The following is an 18,451-nucleotide window of genomic DNA, read 5'->3' as shown; positions in this document are numbered from 1 at the left end:
AAAGAAGAAAGAAGGAGGGGAGCCGATGAGTGTACAGGGTCAAAGGCTGAATGTAATGGCCTGTACTGGCTGCAGAACTATACCTATTGAATACTTTAATTCAGTTTTATGCCTGCCTGCTTTTACTCTGTGAACAAAATGTATTTTCTAACTTACGCTGTGAAACGTTTGGTGGTGACAACATTTTCTGCTAGAATGACCTAATAGCAGCAGAATGAAACTGAAAAAACGTTTTCGCATTGCACACTCACCATGCTCGTTTGTAGTTCCTCCTCCACCAATGGCTTGATGTCATTAAACCCGACCTAATGTAACAGAGAAATAAAGAGAGAAGTTTTTAATCTGAGCAACTATTTCACAACTCCTGCAGCTAGCATAGTAAGTGCTTCAAAGCGTACTCCATGGCTGCGACCTCATACAGTATATCCAAACTGAAATGCTGCGTAAGGCTGGGCCTGAAGGCTTCAATTTCACTGGAGTGTAATGGAATGTGGGTATAAGGGCTTTGCCCTGGAGGCATGACTGTGACGCTGTCAGTGCCCGCGAGGCAAGAAGAGAAAGAAATAAAGATGTACTACATTTTCTGACCTTCCCCACATTCATGCCCTTACATTTGTCATCCAACTATGTGTCTCAGACTTTGATTTGCGATTTCTTCTAGATTAGAAAGAGTATAACACAGAGTCAGCATTCCAGACGTAAAGCTGAAAAGCTGAAAAGGCACGAAAAAAAAGCACGTAAGAGAAATGTTGCCTGATATTTATCGAAAGAAATGTGTCACTCGAATGAGTGTTAGCTGCGGGAGCAAGTTTATTTTGCTGTAACAGATCCTAAGAATGAAGATGATACACATGCAAACTCTGCCTGAAACTAAAACGTCATGCTAGTCTGGTCCGGAGTTCAGCAGAAAGGCCACACAAGCCAATTCTAACTTAAGTTGTTCAGACAGTTGGACTTTGTGCAGAGTATGCAGCTATGCACCGAAGAAAGAAAGAAAGAAAGAAAGAAAGAAAGAAAGAAAGAAAGAAAGAAAGAAAGAGAGAAAGAAAGAGGGTACACATGTTCAAGATCAGGGAGTACATAGTTACACAGCAGATTAGGGGAAACCAACACTGTCCTTGCAGGGATTGTAAAGATCCTGTGGTCTGATAACCTTGTCTGGTTTACTGTGTGTGTGTGTGTGTGTGTGTGTGTGTGTGTGTGTGTGTGTGTGTGTGTGTGTGTGTGTGTTCTTCACAACCTCTAGAGCCATCAGACGCAGTATTGTCAGAGCAGGAGTAATAGGTTTTTAGTGTTCTGGCTGAGCAGCCAATGGGATTGCATGTCTGTTATCAGAGGTTATTGATTTGCGTGTGAGTAGCTGAGGGTTATTTGGCAGTAAAACGCCTAAGATGGACACTGTCACTGGGGATAATGACAATGGGGCTGACAGATGGTGAGTACAGGCAGCATGTGTGCGCACAGAAATTGATGTGCAAAAGTCAGCAAAATTAAAAAGACAAAAAAATCTAAACTATACTCTGAATGTCAAAAGAAAATATTTCACATGTTGCTAATCATATGAGGACATTGTCATGTAGGCAATTATAGGTTATATCACATCAGAAAAAAATAATAAAGTGGATCTCTATTTTGAGACTATCATATCTATTTTAAGTGACTCCTTCACAGTTATGAGTCATGAACACACATGCACATAACAGTTACTGTACTTGTATACTTGGGTGTTCCTCGTGTGTTTTACTATGATGCAAATTGTAACAGAGAACAAACCAACCTCGGGGGTGTGGCCTTGGACCTCTTGTTCTGAGGTACTCTGTCCCATTGTGAACCTGTTTCTTCATAGGGATGGTCCATCAACGGCCACTGGAAACACACACAGAAATGCACACTCATCAGGGAAAGCACAGGTATAAATAAATAATATAATCAATGTTGGCTCTCAGGATCCCTGTATAGTACATGTTTATTTAAATACATTACAGGCAGTTTAAATGTATTACAACATCTGTGATTCACCTACTATAAGAACTAAAGACGTCAGCTGTTCAAAGAGCGTCTTACAGGTGAAAACCCTCTGAAGTTCATTCATGCAAAAACACAAAAAGGTATAGACATTTTTTTTTCTGACTTTTCATCTGCATCTGCTGAAAGAGGTCCGCTTCCTTGGGAACTCAACATTATTAAACACTGTCTCACACCTCAGTCAAGAGAGTTTGTTTGTGGCTGCTTCCCATCATATGCAGGCCTCACCTTAAGGCAGAAGGTTTGAAAGGCCCTGACTAACGTGTTTGCATTCTTTACTGTCTGCTTGTAAAAGCCCTTAATCTCTCCTTAGACTCTGACTGATGAGTGACGACAAGAATCAGACGAATCAGATCAGTTTTATGCATGCTGCTGCAGCACAATGCCGGAAAGGAATGCAACTGTTTTCACAGTAAATAATGGTAAATGGTATCAACTCTTTCAAGTTCTAACAGCTGTTGTAAACATGTCTAAGCAACACACTGAAAAACTCCTGGTAAATACTGTCCATCTGCCAAAGTTAGCTCAAATATCCAAGACTTTTTTTATCATAAAAAACAAAGACAGAGCCTACACTGCAGAAAATGTTCAGTCTCCTAGATGGATCCGTCTGTGTAGATGTATTTTTGTTTTTTTAAGATGACACAAGAAATCTTGATGATGTAAATACTCTCCTATACAAGAATCCTAGATTTTATATCCAATTATATCAGTTGTAGTAGTATCAGCGTCTTCTTACTCATTTCTATTTATTGAATTTATGCATGGGGACACTGCATATACCCAAATTTTGCTTTTGCATCCATCACAAACACAACAGATAAAAGCCCGTCCAGATGGTCACCCCTTCCCCTCTTGTATCCATCCCTCTCTGTTAACCTCCCTGTGGGATGATCTTGTCCCCACAGATTGGTGACGCTTCGCCTGGGGATTAAGACGGACAATTTAAGGAAACCCAATGTGATGAAAAGCTTTCAGACAGATAATTTTAAGTCGCTGACCGTGTCAGTTCATATTTGTTTGTTATTATGTGTAGTTTCTGTTTTTGCCAACACACACAATGTGATGAATATGCATGGAAAGCAGTAGAAGACCAATACATATCGTTTTTTGAAGGAACCTGCACTGCCAGACCCGTTCAGGAAGTATTTTTATTTTTGTGTAATTTACCAGACAAAAGATTTCGAAATCCTTCTCTTCAACCACTTCTCTAAACACGGTCCCTGCAACAAAACAAATAATACTAATAATACTAAATAGTGTAACTTTTAACCTATTTTACAATCATATGATCATGTACATTTAACTGGGAGCAGCCCAGTATAACCATAATCCTCTGATGCTGCATGGCCACCAAACTACTGCACTAAAGCAGTTACTCCTAAAGTTCATCCAGGCCGGCTGCATACCACCTCCCTGCTCACATCTGCCTGTGCACACTGATTCAGCTGACACAGGCGTGTGAGCTGGAGCCAGGATACCAAGCACCATTCACTGTCTATAGTCAGATAAACAGCTATGCTAGGTTAGCTCGCTTTGACAACTCTAGCAGAGGGAAGCTAGAGGGAAAACAAGCTGCTTGACAACATGGACTGTGTTTGCTGGGGGGAATACAAAGTAGATCCTCTGCACAAGCAAAAGAGCTGTATGAACGACCAAATATCTCATGGCTGATATAACTTCACAACCATTAGTGAAAAGCCTTTGGATGGACTATAAACAGGACCACTGTTCTGTTTCCTGGAAACATATTTGAATGTACAATATCAACATTGACACATGAAGAGGAAAAAAACAAAGATTGATGGCCTCATTTAAGAATTAATCCACTCTGATTCATATTCTTGAATAGAAATCTACTTATTACACAAATATGTTTATTATTATTATAATTATTATTACTATATTATTATTATCATGAAGGGACTGGACTGTAACTAGAGCTGAAATTATTTGGTTGTTAATTAAGTGGTACATAATTGACTCAAAGCTTATTTACCACGTTGATCATAAATTGATCGTTGATATACGTTGCAAAACTAATTATCTGCTTCCAATCTTTTAATAATTCACCCTATTATTCATAGTGCCAATAAAATGTCTTGTTGCAGCAGTGATTCACTATTTTTATTTTTATTTAATTTGACAGATATCTTGTTCAATTCTCTATCATTTATTCAATAAATGATCAAAATAAATTAAAAACTGTGTCAATTACAACTTTAAAGAGCCCTTGGTGAAGTCTTAAAATATAAAATGTCTTGTTTTACCTGAATTTAACCTGAACAGATCCAGTTAACAGATATATGAAACAGAGATGCAGCAAATTAGATGGTAAAAGAACGTGGAACCTGAGAATGTTTGATGATAACAATATTTATGCACGATGAATAACCAAAATGAATGATTAATGATCGAAATACTTCTAAATAATTTATCTGTTGTTTAATCAATCTACTGATGGTTTTGGCAGAAATAACAAACATCCACTACATTTGTGTCGACCGTGTTGACCTCTACAATGATTCAGTAATATTGTCCTGACCGTATTTAGAGTAAGAACATAGACCGACATCAGCTGCATCTTTGGTCTAGTGCATTTCCTGCTTAATGTCAGTGATGGGGAGGGAGTGGCTGAGCTGCTGCATGGATGAAATTCAATCAGTGAGAGGATGAGGATGGAGTGTCATGTTACATGAAGTAACTCGAAGGGAACCATTGTTTCAGGACCATAATGTAGCAAAAGAAAATCTTTGGCATTGATTTAGCCTATGCTATCTTTATTTACAAGATTTGAATTCACTAAATGATGTGCCTTGTAAAACTATATAATGTGAATCAGTTATCTTATAAGTATTATTCATACACCATAAGAGGTTATACATTCTTTCCAGAAAATGTGAAATAAATGTTTAAACATCATTATTATTAAGTTGTCAATTGATGTCAATTTGTTATTATATGCCCATCTTTGTGGAGATGCAAATCAACACAAGCTACATATTTGACAAATGAGCCAGCCATCATTTGCGAGTATTTTTTCTCTTCCTGTTTAGATATTGATCCTCCCTGGTGGATTTGCGGATGTAACAGTTATCATTGCCCCTGGTGCTGTACAACATCTCTGTAGTCTGTCTCCTGTGCAGCAGCCTCTGTGACAAAACTTTCATTATTCCAGACATGAAAGTTGACCAATTAGTCAATCAAATGTTATTTGTATAGCCCATATTCCCAAATCACAATTTGTCTCATAGGGGCTGAACAAGGTGAGAGATCCTTTGTCCTTAACCCTCAACGAGAGTGAGGAAAAACTACCAAAAAAAAACTATTAACCGGGGGGAAAACGTAGAAGCCTCAGAGAGAGCCACATGGGAGGGATCCCTCTCCTGCAGGACGGGCCGAGGTGCAAAAGATGCCGCATGTAACTGAACACATCAACAAAATAAGGGGATTAACCAAATTGATTAGAAGAAACAGTTTGTAACACAATGGAAAAGTGTGTCAGTGATTAAAGCAATTATACATAACCAAATGTCTGATAAAGATGAAGGGAGCAGCAATGACAAATGAACTGAGGAGTTATTGTCAGTAATAGTAGAGTATGTGTGTACTGTATGTAGAGCAGTCTTGTTGTAATCGTAGTCCACGATCAGATGCCACCACCATCAGATGCCACCACCATCAGATGCCACCACCACAATACATCATCAGGATCCACCATCATGTGTCAAAATGTGTTGCCACAAGTTGCCTCAGATCATCTCGCTCAGCCTTGTGTGTGGTAATAGCACTTTTAAGAACAGCACTGGCCTCTCCGTCCCTCTGGAGATGAGACAGTAGCCAACATCGAGCCTTGGAGCAGTGCCTCCCTCGGTGCAGGCCTGCTCCCATTGTTCTCTTCTTACAATCAAACCAGTGTTGACTCCACTGTCCTGGGGCAGACCTGGCCTGACTCCTAACACAGACATGTCTGTTTTCACCTGACACAATGCACACTCCAGTCCGTGGGGTTACTAGGCAAAACAAATGTGCATGAATCATGAGCTGTAAATAACGATACAGTTTTATATAAAGGATTTGAATATATATCAAGAGTGGTTGTAGGATGTTTGACAGTCATATTTATACTGATTTAAAAGATTACTACAGAGAAACAGCCACAAGCCAATCAGTGACCTTTGACCCCTTATTTCAAGCCATACAAATGGGTTTCACTTCTCACTGGCTTTTACAGAATCAGCTCTTGAGGTTTGAGTAAATCGACTTTAAAAAAAAGAAATCAAGATGTAACATTAGAAGCCCTGAAGGATTCAGCAGCAGGGCACTGACCAGGGGGACATCAGCTCGGGTTTCGCTCCAGCCAAAATAGTTTTCCGTGTTTTGCAACCAGAGGTGTTGCCTTACTGACTTCTCCTAAATCCCCTGACAGGTTAGTTTGTATGTGTTGTCTACAGAGCGACAAAAACCATACACAACTTGGAACTAAACCGCGTGAATGAATTCCACGGGAGGGAGTTTGGAAGCAGAGGTTAACTGTTAGCTAGCAGCAACATAAAACATTAACAATATGGGTGGTTGACCAACATAAACACAGTTGTTTAGACCCAGGGCGAGGTGAAACCTCCACTTACCGGAATATGACAGGTTTTTGGTGATATGAATGCGAGTTTTGGGGTTAAATTCTCGTGGTTTACCGTGAAACATCTTTCCACCCTCCAGGAAAGAGGCTCACTCTCATCCATAACGCAACCTCAGCTGCCGGCTAGCGCTGCCGCTGATGTTAGCTAGCTGCCGAGCCTTTGAATGGCGGTTTCCTGTGTTGACCATCGCTCATATGGGAGCGAAAACAACACGTCAGAAATGTCTCAACAAACGACGGCTTCTGATGATGTCTTGATTTCTGTGTTTGACCTCCGCAAGAGCACTGAGCTCCTCTACGGTTATTGACACACACACACGGAGCGGACCGCTCCTGCTCCCAACGCGGCTTTAACCACAAGCCCCGCGGGGGAAACCTCCGTACAGCTCCGGGCCCGTGCGCCACAACACACAACACTGGGAATATGAGGGTGGACGATAAACGCGTGATTTATAAAAAGACGTTTACCTGAGCTGATGGACTCGTCAATCGTCAGCGACTGTCAAATAACATACAACGGAATTCATCTGTCAGGGAGATCCTCCTGCTTTTATTTCCACCGGAATCTAAACTAATCAACGCCGAGACGCTGCTGGGCTGGGCCAATCAGAATAGCAGGTCCGGGGCTAGATATCCCGCCCACTTCATGTAAATAGTCGATGGGGAAGAGGAGGGCAGTAGAGACGTGATTGGGCAAGAGAAATGATTGACATGACGTGGTAGCCGGTATAAGCCCGCGAATAAACATTTCGTAGGTGAACGTGTGATCGAAGATTTATCATGAATTACACTAAGATAATTACGTCAACTCCACTATTCTCCATCTATGTCATCCTCTGTATCTTTAAACTGCTGCTATTTTAAATCAGGAAGGGGCTAGTGAATGTCCACAGTAACACATTTGCATCAGGTTCCAATGTTTACAGATCATAACCAGGAAGAGTAGATAATAATAAAAGTGAGTAAAACTGTAAAAATATGAAGTTATTTTAAAAGTTTAGGATTACCCTCCAAAGTTTACCCTTCAAATAAAACTACTGCAACACTGCCCCCTCGTGGGCACTGCCTACAAATCACACACTATTACTTGCATGCACACACTGTGTTTATTTATTCATTTATAAAATAATGAAGTCATCAAACATTCCGCTTTAAAATACATAAACTTTATTGTGAGGTGAGGGCCCAGGTAATAGGATTACAGGTCGGAAATGGGCTTGTGGGGCCAGTAGGGATATTTGACCTTGTCCAACTTGGTCTCAGGGAAGGTGTCATTGAGGTCTTCAATGGTCATCTGATCGAAGGGGATCATGTTCTTAAACTTGTTCAACTGAAAACACAGGAAAAAGACCAGGATGAGATTCAAAGACCAGCCTCTTCTTTAATGAACATTTCTTTAAAGTCTCAATGAAATAATTTAGCAACTAATGCTTTTAGAATCTCACCTCTGTTTCATACTGAGCGATGCGGGCCTTCGATCCCTCCACATAGGCGGAGGCACTTTTGCCCTGTTAGAGAAAGTGATATAATTAGGTAGGAAAAACAGAGCCCAATCGATATGGATTTTGGAAAACATAAATACAACCACATATATATTTAAATATACATATAAGTAAATATAGTTTCTATATCTGCAAACAAACTGAATATCTTTTTAGAATTTATGAACATTTAAAGTTCTGCAGTTTTGATTTATTGTTATTGTCTTGGTCTGCATAAATTTAATCAATTGTATAGCTAAACCCAATAGTATAACTAAAGTATTTCACATTCTGATACAAAACATACATATTATACGACTGCCATGTTGTTTGACATGTTTGGCAATTCATTGTATTCTCATTGGTTAAAGTAAAAATTCAGGAAATGAATAGAGCTGTTTGAGGTCGTCACTTACAGACTCAGCCTCCTGTGCGTTGATGGTACTCGTCTGTGTGTCAACAGGCTCTGGGATCAGAAGGGCACTGAACTGCGAGTAAGAAAAAAAATAATATGAGTTACCACTGACAGGGAAACGCATGAAATATCTACAGAATAAGATACACGGTGTCGTGTAGATTGATACCAGAGGAGGTTACTAGCAATGACAACCTCAAAGTGGTTAAAAAGTTATATCCTGAGTTCTAATATGACAAATTTTCGATGAGATCTGTTAGATTCAGATGTCTACAATGAACTCCAGGAGGTTCCATTATATTTACTGTGGACTTGGATTGAGGAATGTTATTCCATTAATGTGAAAAGTCTGAGACCAACCACTTGCCAGCTCAAGAATATGCCAACACTCATCTAAGTAAAAGTTGCTATGTCATGTCAGTAGTGGGCTTCTGAACCAATGCCTGTCTGGCTACTTTCACAATGTTCTGATGATGTTGAGCTCACCTTCTTCTCAAACTCATCAACCATCCCAGCTTGGGCCACAGCACCCCTGTAGAAACTCCAGTCAATGACTGTAGCAGTCTCAGGTAGGGAAGTTAGTCTGATATAGGGAGAGAAAATAGAGTTAATAAATTAAATGTGTTCATAAGTTGATATGATGGTTTATTAAAAAAAAAAAGAAGTAAAACAAGGGGGGGGAACTGAAGAGAGAAACTTAATAGCAAGAGATAACTGTGTGTAGGAACAAATATTATATATTTTCAAGGACAGGCCCTAATAACCCTATTCAGTTTGCTGATAGTATGGGTCTTACACAAGGCATAAAAGAGGGGGGGAAATACTGACAGTCAGCCTACATTATCCATGTCTGCAGATTTTGGTGTCTGCAGGTTGGGCACCTCAATTTGGTCAAACTACTTGCTAAAAATGTTCAAGCAAACTAACAAAATTAAAAGCAGATAAAAGCTATGATGTGGAAATTCAAAAGAACATCAAAACTCAAATTCTGCAGATGGTGTTGTGATTCCCTAACATTATCTTGAAAAGCCTCTCAGGCAGGTGAGCAACAGTAACTAGCTCAGAAGCCCTGTTCCCCACCATTCTTTAATCAGGCTTTATATATAACTTTTAGAAGAATGTCCTATTACTTACCAGGAAGACCATACTAATAAATTACTGGTATAAAATGGCAAAACTGAAAGTAAAGCAACATTATACTAAGAGATTAATTTCTTCATTAAATAAAGATGGTGTGTATAACTAACTTGGCAGCAATGGCATCACTGCGAGACTTCAGTGCATTGAACATGCCCCTCTGGTTGGGTGGAACACGCTCGGCAAAAGCCACCCAGTCAAGGGCCTTGAGGGCTACACGACGACTTGCCATCCTTACTGTCTGAGAGGAAAGGCAGAAGAAAATTGTGTTTAGTCCATAATTTAAACCCCCAAATAAATAAAAACATTGTGGTTACATTCGGCTGAAAAGTAGATGATAAATATATTGCCAGGTTACACACATGCATGAACAGAGTTTAAAATTTAGAAAAGACCTCTATACTCAAGGTCCACTCGACTACATTATTTGAACCCTAATCTCCAGAAAGGTGATTTATTGACTGCTTCATTAAACTGCATTCACGTTAACTGGGAGGATGAAATTACGAACCTAAATCCCAATGCATGTTGCCAATGTAGCTACTTCTGCATTTCACTGATATATGTGTATGTGAAACAGGTTTAATAATGGTGGTTGCTTTGTATGTGCATGTTGTTAATACTGTGACGTAATGTGCAGGGACACTATTTAAATGCACACAACCAAGAGAATGTTCTTAATTTATAGCAAGTACATGATGTTATTTTGTAAAACACTGAGGCCTAAAGTTCACCTTGTTAGTTGGTATAGTTCGAGAAAGACAAGGACGTCCATGTCCAATTGAATCCTCTCTGAGTTGTTATTTTTTTAATGTAGTAACTCACTCAACTTGTAATGAATGACTTTAGGACCTGGGTCGTGATATGACAGAATAAATACTGCGTTAAAGCGAACATTGAAACAGCGCAGGGGCTTCTTCACACTAACAGCTAAGACCACGGTCCAACAGCAATGGCTAAATCCTTGTTAACAACTATGTGAGGATAAAACATCGTAATGAAGCTTATTTGTCTCAAAGTAACCAATGACGCAGGGTCCTTGACATTTTGTCCAACTCAGGACCTCGGCAAAGCCTGCTAACGTCGGCTAGCTCCGTTAGCTTGCTAGCCAAGGTCAGATAAATCTCTCTGCAAGTCGTGAGGCCGAGTCAACAGATAGTTCACATTTCTACCTCGTTCACATGTCTAAATGAGCAGGGCTAACAAATTCTCATCTCAGCTGCTGCCAGCGAACATCCTTTCATTCAATAAACCTCTGCGTTAGCGCACTCACCTCGCTGCACCAAGTGATGTCTGACAGAACGGAACACCGGAAGTGCCTTTTCTTCGTCCGGACCGGGAGAACTAATGATCCCGTCACTGCCCTCTGCAGGACAGAAAGAGAACCTACAACGAGCTGCGCTGACATTAAACACTAGACAACGTGGTTCTTCTAATCTTCCACTTTATATCTGCTCCGCGTGTCTCACTATAGGTCTGTATCTGTATCTGACTGCTTTGTTAGGATATAATGGTGTAAATGCCTACAGAAAATTAACTATAAATCCTGTTTGGGTGATTATGTTTAAAAAGGATCTCCCTTACGGTTTGCTTTAATTGGGGAAAGAGAATGAAATCAAATTTAATCCAATAATGGTTCATATATGTATTAAAACTAATATTCAACCTAACACACAAATAAAAAAGGGATCAACACAACCACGTCTAGATGTTTATTTAGAAACAATCAAAATACATCGCTTTAAAGATCGCCCGGGTCATCAACAATTATTTCGCCCAGATTTATTGAGCTGTTGACTTGTGCTCGTCTAAAGTTATTTGTGAAACGCTATTCAGCCCCATGCGTTTTGGCATTATCTACTTTAAATATAGCCTTGGTACGCATCCAGTTTTATTATGTGGCCTGTCATAGATTCATTTTGAATTGTATTAACTTTACAGTAAGTAGACGTGCACGTGTGTGAGCTCAAGTTTTTGTTTTACAACTTTGCGTTTTGTTCACTAGGAAAACACATAAAATGCATTTTCAGTTACGGTGTTGAAATGTAGGAAGATGTGTGCTGTGTGCAGGAGGACATGTAGAAACCTGCAGTTTCCTGAAATGTCCTTATAGTGTCTGACTGAAATCTACTTTTCAACAAAAATTATCATAGTATTTAAGAAAAAATGATTATTAATCCCGTGCAGAAACGACCACTTATCATTGGAAAAATTACACAATCGCCGGGCAGTTCTTGTCAGATAATTACAAGAGTCAAGTAAAAGCAGGTCGGACCCAGAGGTTTTTGGCATGCTTATCGAGGAAATATAGTTTTCTTTGGCATACCAAATACATAAAAAGAAACAAGAGAACAATTGTCGGCAGATTATAATTATCTAGCTTTAGGTATATATGCCAGTTTTTGATTATGTATATTCTCCACTTTTTTAAAGTAATCTATGTTTCTTGGAGAAGTACTTTGTCTAAACATCCATACAATTGTCTGCAGGTTACAATTATCTAGCCTAAAGTAGTTTATTTATATCAGTTGTTATTGTTTATATTCTCAACTTTTTGAAAGTAAGCTAGGTCATATTTCTTCGAGAAGTACGTTCTACAAACTTCCAGACTCCTTTCCATAGGCTTAAAAAAAGATTATTTTATTATTCATATATGAAAAACAGAGAAACTTTCAGACCTTGTATAATGTTTATTTTCTAAGATCAGTCTTTACAAGTAACTGAACATTTATATAGAATGATGTATGTACACAGTACAGATACAAAGATATTCAATAAATACCACTTTTCCTGCCGCTCTTGAAGCGAGGCTGCAGGGCTTTATGAACACTACACATTTTTATTTACATTTACAGCAACATTCCCCAAAAGAAAATCTAGGATCTCTCCCGTAAAGGCCTCGTTGAGGGTAACAAAAATATCTAATACACGTCTTGTTTTTCTAAAATATAATTTTGTTCCAAGTTTATAAAATAGCCCTGTGTAGACACTGTGACAGGAACCACTGGAAATACAGACATTCAAACAGCAACTGTGCGTGGACAGAAAACAGTCAGTGCTGAATGAGCAGGGACAACTTCAAGTGATACACTGGGCTTAAGGCACTGACACAATTTAAGTACTTATGAGCAGAATACTGCCTCCTTGTTTGATCCCACTTTCAATATCCACCTTCACAAACTGCTGAGGTGAAGGGACTGGAATGAGACGTTTAAGGCATGGCGTTTAAAAACCTGACATTTACAATTGGATTATTGCCTGAAAGGCCTGTGGATCCTCAAGCCACAGCACTTGACACAACATGCGCAGAACAAGTGAACGCACTCAGTTCGATTACGCACGCACTTGTTATATATGTCAAAACGTGCGCACGATTGTAATTGTCTTTATTGCTGCATGTTAGAAATGTTTTCTTTAAACTCCAAATATAAAATATAAATTTCCAACGTGTTGAGGACGCACCATCCTCATGCGCGTATTGCAAACAGAAAACTGGTTTTCCTCTTAAAACCACACACACACACACACTCACGCACGCACACACAAAGGATAACTAAGACAAATAGTACATCCCATAAGTGACGGGTCCACTGAAGAGTCCTGGGACCGGCATACTGGGCCTATGGAAGGCGTTCGACGGGCCCCACGTTGGAGAGCCCATGTGCGCACCGATGGGGAACGGCAGCGCGAAGGCGGGCAGCACGGGCTTGGAGGCCAATTTGTACTTTTCCAGCTCGGCCTCCTGCAGTCTCTTGGCCTTGGCCCTCCTGTTTTGGAACCAGATTTTCACCTGAGTCTCCGTCAGGTTGAGCGAGTTGGAGAACTCGGCTCGCTCGGCAATGGAGAGGTACTGCTTCTGGCGAAACTTGCGCTCCAGCGCCAGCAGCTGAGAGGTAGTGAAAGGTGTCCGAGGTTTCCTGTTGTTTTTGTGTTTCCTTAAAGTACACGGAGGTGGACTTGTGCTGCCTGTCACAGGGGAAATTACAGAGAAAATAAAAGGTCAGACTCAATTTAAACTTGGTAATGAGCCTTAAAGATTAGACGTGAACACAAACACGACTCAGTAACAATAAATAGGCGTAACTGTATTTTTGTTAACACAATCTCCTACTTTATATTTGCTGTGCCACTGCGTGAAACGCTATCATCCTCACATTATTTAATTATTTTCTTACATTAATAATTAGTAGAAGAAAAATATAAACTAAAATACAAGGAAAAAAATGCCTGTCAAAAAAAAATGCTGCAGCCAAATATTATCTTTACGCACAGAGTGGCACAACTCTGTGCTAAATATACATCTAGTCTTTGAGATATTAACACTAACGTTACCGTGAAAACGGGGAAATTATAGTTTTGTGATCACACATTATCAAAACACGTTGATACTCTCGCAGCCTCTGTTACTGACAGTAAAAATGACGGATGAACGCTGTGCGCCCTTGTTTGGGAGCTCAGTGAACTCCGGCATCAGCGGAGGGACGGACTTACGAGGAGGTGTAGAAAAGGAGGACGGCTGGTACCAAGTGCTCTGATCTTTCTCACAGAACTGCGGGCTGTCTTCGCTGGAGCTACTCGAAACACCCTGCGAGCTCTCCGCGGCCACTTTACTCTCCGCGTAAAAAGTCCTTGGAGAGAACTGTCCCGCCGCGGGCTTGGGGAGCACCAGTGCTAAGTCTGAAGAGGGATAAGAAGTCCGACAGGTGGGCTTCTTGGAAATCAGCGACTCGACGCTGAACGGGAGGCTGCTCCGCTGCTGTTTGTATCCTTTCTCGGTGGTCATGTCTTTGGGCTGCGGCTCCTCTCCCTCGGTGTCCGTCTCCTCTTTCGGATGGAGCTGTTTGGCGTCCTGGGACGGCGACCCCTGCGCGGGATTCATCGCTAAGCAAGGGGATGGGGCCATGCACGTCCGTGTGGCCCGTTCAGGAGGAATATGTGATACGCTGAGGTGTTACAGTGTCCAATAGGTGTGCGTCTCTGCGCGCTGTCAGCGGGGCCCGGTAGCTTTAACGCGCCGGACGGGGTCGTCTATAAACCGACAGGGGCCGTCCTCCGTCCGCGCTCCCACCAATCAGCGCGTCGGGTTGGCCTCGTGACGTCGCCGAGCGCGGTTTTGATTGGCCTGCTGCCTTCCAAGGGAACATCAAGAGGCCTTTGAAAGGAAGGAGAAGTTAATCATACAGACCCCATGCGGCGCGGGACCATTGATGGCCCTCTCAAAGTAGCTTAGACCAATTTTAGCGCAATTAACCAGTGGGGAGGATTCTCTTGACCATTTACATCCATTAGCTGGCCACTCCGTCCTTAAGCTACTATTGGCTGAATTATTCACCTACTGTAAAACCTGCAGGAACTAAAGAGTCACGAGAAAATCAAAGTGATACCTTTTATCAAAGGAGACAGGGAAGCAGGCTCATATATGATAAAGTAAAAAAATAAAGTGGAAATCGCATTGCAGAAATAAAAGAAACAGGTCGCATGAGTCGAATAATTGATCTGAAGAAGAAACGAAAGAAGAAAACGTGCGCAGGCAGGATAGAAATTGATTAGGTATGACTGTTGGTCACACAGCATTACTGCAATTTAAGGCCTGTCAGAGGCTCCTCTCGCCTCACAATGGCCTCGGTTGAGAAGCAACAGGCGTTTTCTCTTTCTCCAGGTCATACTATTTAATAAGCCAGACAAGTTGTGTTTTGCGAGGCGCCAGGCTCGGCGGGATCAAAAAGGAAGATACCTCGGGGAGAAAAAGGCAACGGTTAACTCCACTTAACCAATTGTCCTCCGAATATTTCATAGTCCACTGCATGGAGCTGCATGTGAGGGAGCTGCTGACAGTTAACTGTTTCATGTCTGCAGGCTGAAACACAGCAGTCACTCTGACTCCTCCTGACATGTTTTTATTAAAAGGACAATATCCACAGAGATGATTAAAAAAAAGCTAAAACAGCACCATGGAGTCAAAAGGAGGAAAACAGGTTTATGTCTGGAAATAATTCAGGTGAGGAGAATTTATCTGAGAGAAATAGAATCATGTATTTTGTCATTATTGTTCTCAGGAATTTTAACTTAATGACTACAACTTACTTTTCAAGACAATTGCCATTGACTGATTGTCATAATTAACACTTTGTAAAATTAGTCTTTTACATTTTAAAAGTCTCAGATTATAAATTTCATCTGAGTAAAACAAATGCAAAAGTGCATTTCTAATCAAATTATAGTCACAGATTAAAAATAAAACGAATTATTCTATATGGCTCCATTCAGTGTCACATTATCATATTTGTTAGACAACATTCTGGATAATCTGCACATAAATAATTAACCTAACCATAAACCATTGCAGACGCTGAAGCTGAATTTACATACCATTGGATATATGTTGATAATAAATAATCATATTTTATCAGATGATCATATGTGTTTTGTAAAATTAAAGTCTGCCATAAACATAATCTAATGTTCATCAGTCCGAGAAACCAACATCCCCACTTCTACGCCACCAAATTACTTTATTAGCCCCCCCTCATGCTTAATTGCGTCATTGGGTGAAACAATGAATAATTAACCTGTTAGAATAGGAACCACAAGTAATTGCTCAGGTTTAACTGCCCTATCCAGCAGCATCTCACCACCAAGCACCCAAATTACTTAATTTAGCAGCTGTTTCATAATAAAACATCACATTCTACGTCTGACTTGAAACTTTTGTTTATTGTGATCAGTGATGGTTGGCTTCTTGACAGCTCTCAGGTGCAAAGAACAGTTTACATCTCATCAGGTACGAGGCAAAACGTTTGGCTGATGATTCAGCTTGACTGAATCCTGATGTGGAGCCCGCTCCTTCATTTCCTATCCGACAAAGCCGGCCCTCACGCAGCGGGGGCCTCTCGTCACCCAGCTGGTTTGGGTTTAAATCCCAGTGATCGTGTACCCCTTCCCTCTATCTCATCTCCATAGTGTTGTGCAAAAGAAAGGAGGGGGGGTGAGAGTCAGCCCTGTGGAGTGCGCTGACTCAAGGACATTCATCCGATACAGGTACACGCACAGATAAATCTACACAAGTACAGTTCCCTCTCCTCCCCTGGTGTTTGGGCCAGTGTATTTAGCTTCGGGCCCCCTCACCCCTACCCCAAAAGACATTTCTGTAACAGCATGCAGGCGAGTGAACTGTGTCAGAAGGTGTTAGTGAGTTTGAAAGCAGATCTGTCCTTCAAGGTCAGTGCGAGCGAGCTGGGAAGTACATTCCCCTCCGCTGGCACCAGAAATGAAAACTTTCTCACATGCATGTGCAGGGGGCCAATACTCTCATGCATCGATGAAACCACTTAGACAGTTCATAAAGTGCAAGAGGCAAGTGGCGGCACGACAAGCTATGAGAGACGACTGTTTCATGCTTTTTCTCATTAAGATGGTTCTTCTGTCTCGTTTGTTTCCCAGGTCCGAGGAGGATCCGGTCCATCTCTGAGCGAGTCCAGGCTCCGCGCTCTTCAGGTGCCACGGCTGATGAATTCGGACTTTGTGGGAGTCCAGGGGTGAGCCGGTGTCCGCCTTCCATCAACAGCGTGTGAATTGCCCGCTGTAGCGAGGCCCTCTGACAAACAAACACATCATTTGGGGGGAAGCGAGCGCGCTGTGGAACCCAATCCCTGTGAGATGTGTCGACAGCGGCACAAAGACCTGTGGCAATAGGCCTCGGTGAGATGGACACTTTGCTGACATGACATGAGCCCCGAGAAGGTAGGGACAAGTGTAGTATTCTCAGTAACATCCCCACATGTCGCTCTCACTTTGCTCTCCCTGAAATCAGCAGAGATAAGCTCCAAACTTCTGGTTAAGTCGCTGAATACTTCAAAATTTCTGCAGGAAATTTTAGAAGCAGTCAAATTTCCATCTTAATGCTCATTATTTAAATGTTCTGCTTCTGTCTACACCCTCTAGTCGTTCACCTTTCCTCCCATGAGGTGACTGGCACTCTCCATCTAACAGCAGTTTAAAAGGCAGCTCTTTGGGTCGCTGCAGCGCTGTGGAAAAATATCTTTGACCTTTCATTTGACTTAACAAGTTGATCCAATCCACATCAGACTGGCTTCAATCCTGCACTTAAACGCTGGTTTGACGTTCTCTGCCAAAGCCACTTCCTCTTGTGGCATCAGAGTGCTCAGTGTTGGATCGCCGGGTAATGAGGGAAATATTCCTGCCACGCTGAAGCGAATTGCCTTCATCATGGCTTCGCCCTTGGATCGTGTAAAAAAGCAATCAGAGGACGGAGTGTCCTGCGGCCTCACAGCTGCTGTTTTTTTTAAAACTCAAACCCAAACACAACAAGATTATTTAATTTGTCTGTGATGGTTGAATTTGCATTTCAGACTGAAATCAATGATTGCTTATACACTGGTGGCCACGTAAATAAAAAAAAAAAAAGTATCTTTAACAGTGTTACCCTCTTAAAGCGTCTTCAAAAACAGATGTTCCTCCTGAACTCTGCTTGCCAACAGAAATCGTTCAGAGGAAAAAACCACGAGAGGTGACAATGCAATTGGCAATCCCGTCTGGCTCGCGATCGGCCATAGAAATACACATTCTTGAGGAAAGTCTAGAGACAATGCGAGTGGGCGAGTTAGGGTTGAGGGCTGGGGATGAGGAACTTTGTGTGGCTACTCCGTGGTCTCATTCACAAACCGAAGAATGTCACCGCAATCTCATACGCTCTTTGCAGCCAAAGCCCCGATACAGTGTACTTGGAAAAAAAAG

The 18,451-nt window shown here is 41.3% G+C and overlaps 3 protein-coding genes across 11 annotated transcripts in view; all 3 read right to left on the bottom strand.

The window, feature by feature from the left end:
* The window catches only part of pnpla6 (patatin-like phospholipase domain containing 6), a 38,138-nt gene extending 30,872 nt beyond the window's left edge, over positions 1–7,266 (bottom strand). For all 9 annotated transcript variants that reach the window (XM_053417909.1, XM_053417911.1, XM_053417915.1 and 6 more), the window contains exons 1-3: positions 7,133–7,266; positions 1,778–1,866; positions 252–305 (exon numbers count right to left, since the gene is read on the bottom strand). In XM_053417909.1, the coding sequence (XP_053273884.1) occupies positions 252–305; positions 1,778–1,825 (102 nt within the window). In that variant the 5' untranslated portion in view covers positions 1,826–1,866; positions 7,133–7,266. The remainder of the gene's footprint in view (positions 1–251; positions 306–1,777; positions 1,867–7,132) is intronic.
* A 542-nt stretch (positions 7,267–7,808) lies between these two features.
* atp5pd (ATP synthase peripheral stalk subunit d) lies at positions 7,809–11,057 on the bottom strand. Its single transcript, XM_053418521.1, has 6 exons — positions 10,971–11,057; positions 9,808–9,938; positions 9,047–9,143; positions 8,562–8,633; positions 8,110–8,172; positions 7,809–7,994 (listed from the first exon to the last, which is right to left on the bottom strand). The coding sequence occupies exons 2-6, from the start codon at positions 9,927–9,929 to the stop codon at positions 7,863–7,865; spliced, it is 486 nt and encodes a 161-aa protein (XP_053274496.1). The 5' UTR covers positions 9,930–9,938; positions 10,971–11,057; the 3' UTR covers positions 7,809–7,862.
* A 2,193-nt stretch (positions 11,058–13,250) lies between these two features.
* LOC128437196 (homeobox protein MSH-C-like) lies at positions 13,251–14,600 on the bottom strand. The gene is made up of 2 exons (XM_053419251.1): positions 14,189–14,600; positions 13,251–13,663 (listed from the first exon to the last, which is right to left on the bottom strand). The coding sequence occupies exons 1-2, from the start codon at positions 14,598–14,600 to the stop codon at positions 13,251–13,253; spliced, it is 825 nt and encodes a 274-aa protein (XP_053275226.1).
* Between the last annotated feature and the right edge of the window lie 3,851 nt (positions 14,601–18,451).

The sequence above is a fragment of the Pleuronectes platessa genome, chromosome 3, assembly GCF_947347685.1.
Source record: "Pleuronectes platessa chromosome 3, fPlePla1.1, whole genome shotgun sequence".
NCBI lineage: Eukaryota > Metazoa > Chordata > Actinopteri > Pleuronectiformes > Pleuronectidae > Pleuronectes > Pleuronectes platessa.
Note: the sequence above shows the minus strand (reverse complement) of the source record. Positions and strands in the feature narration are given on the sequence as shown.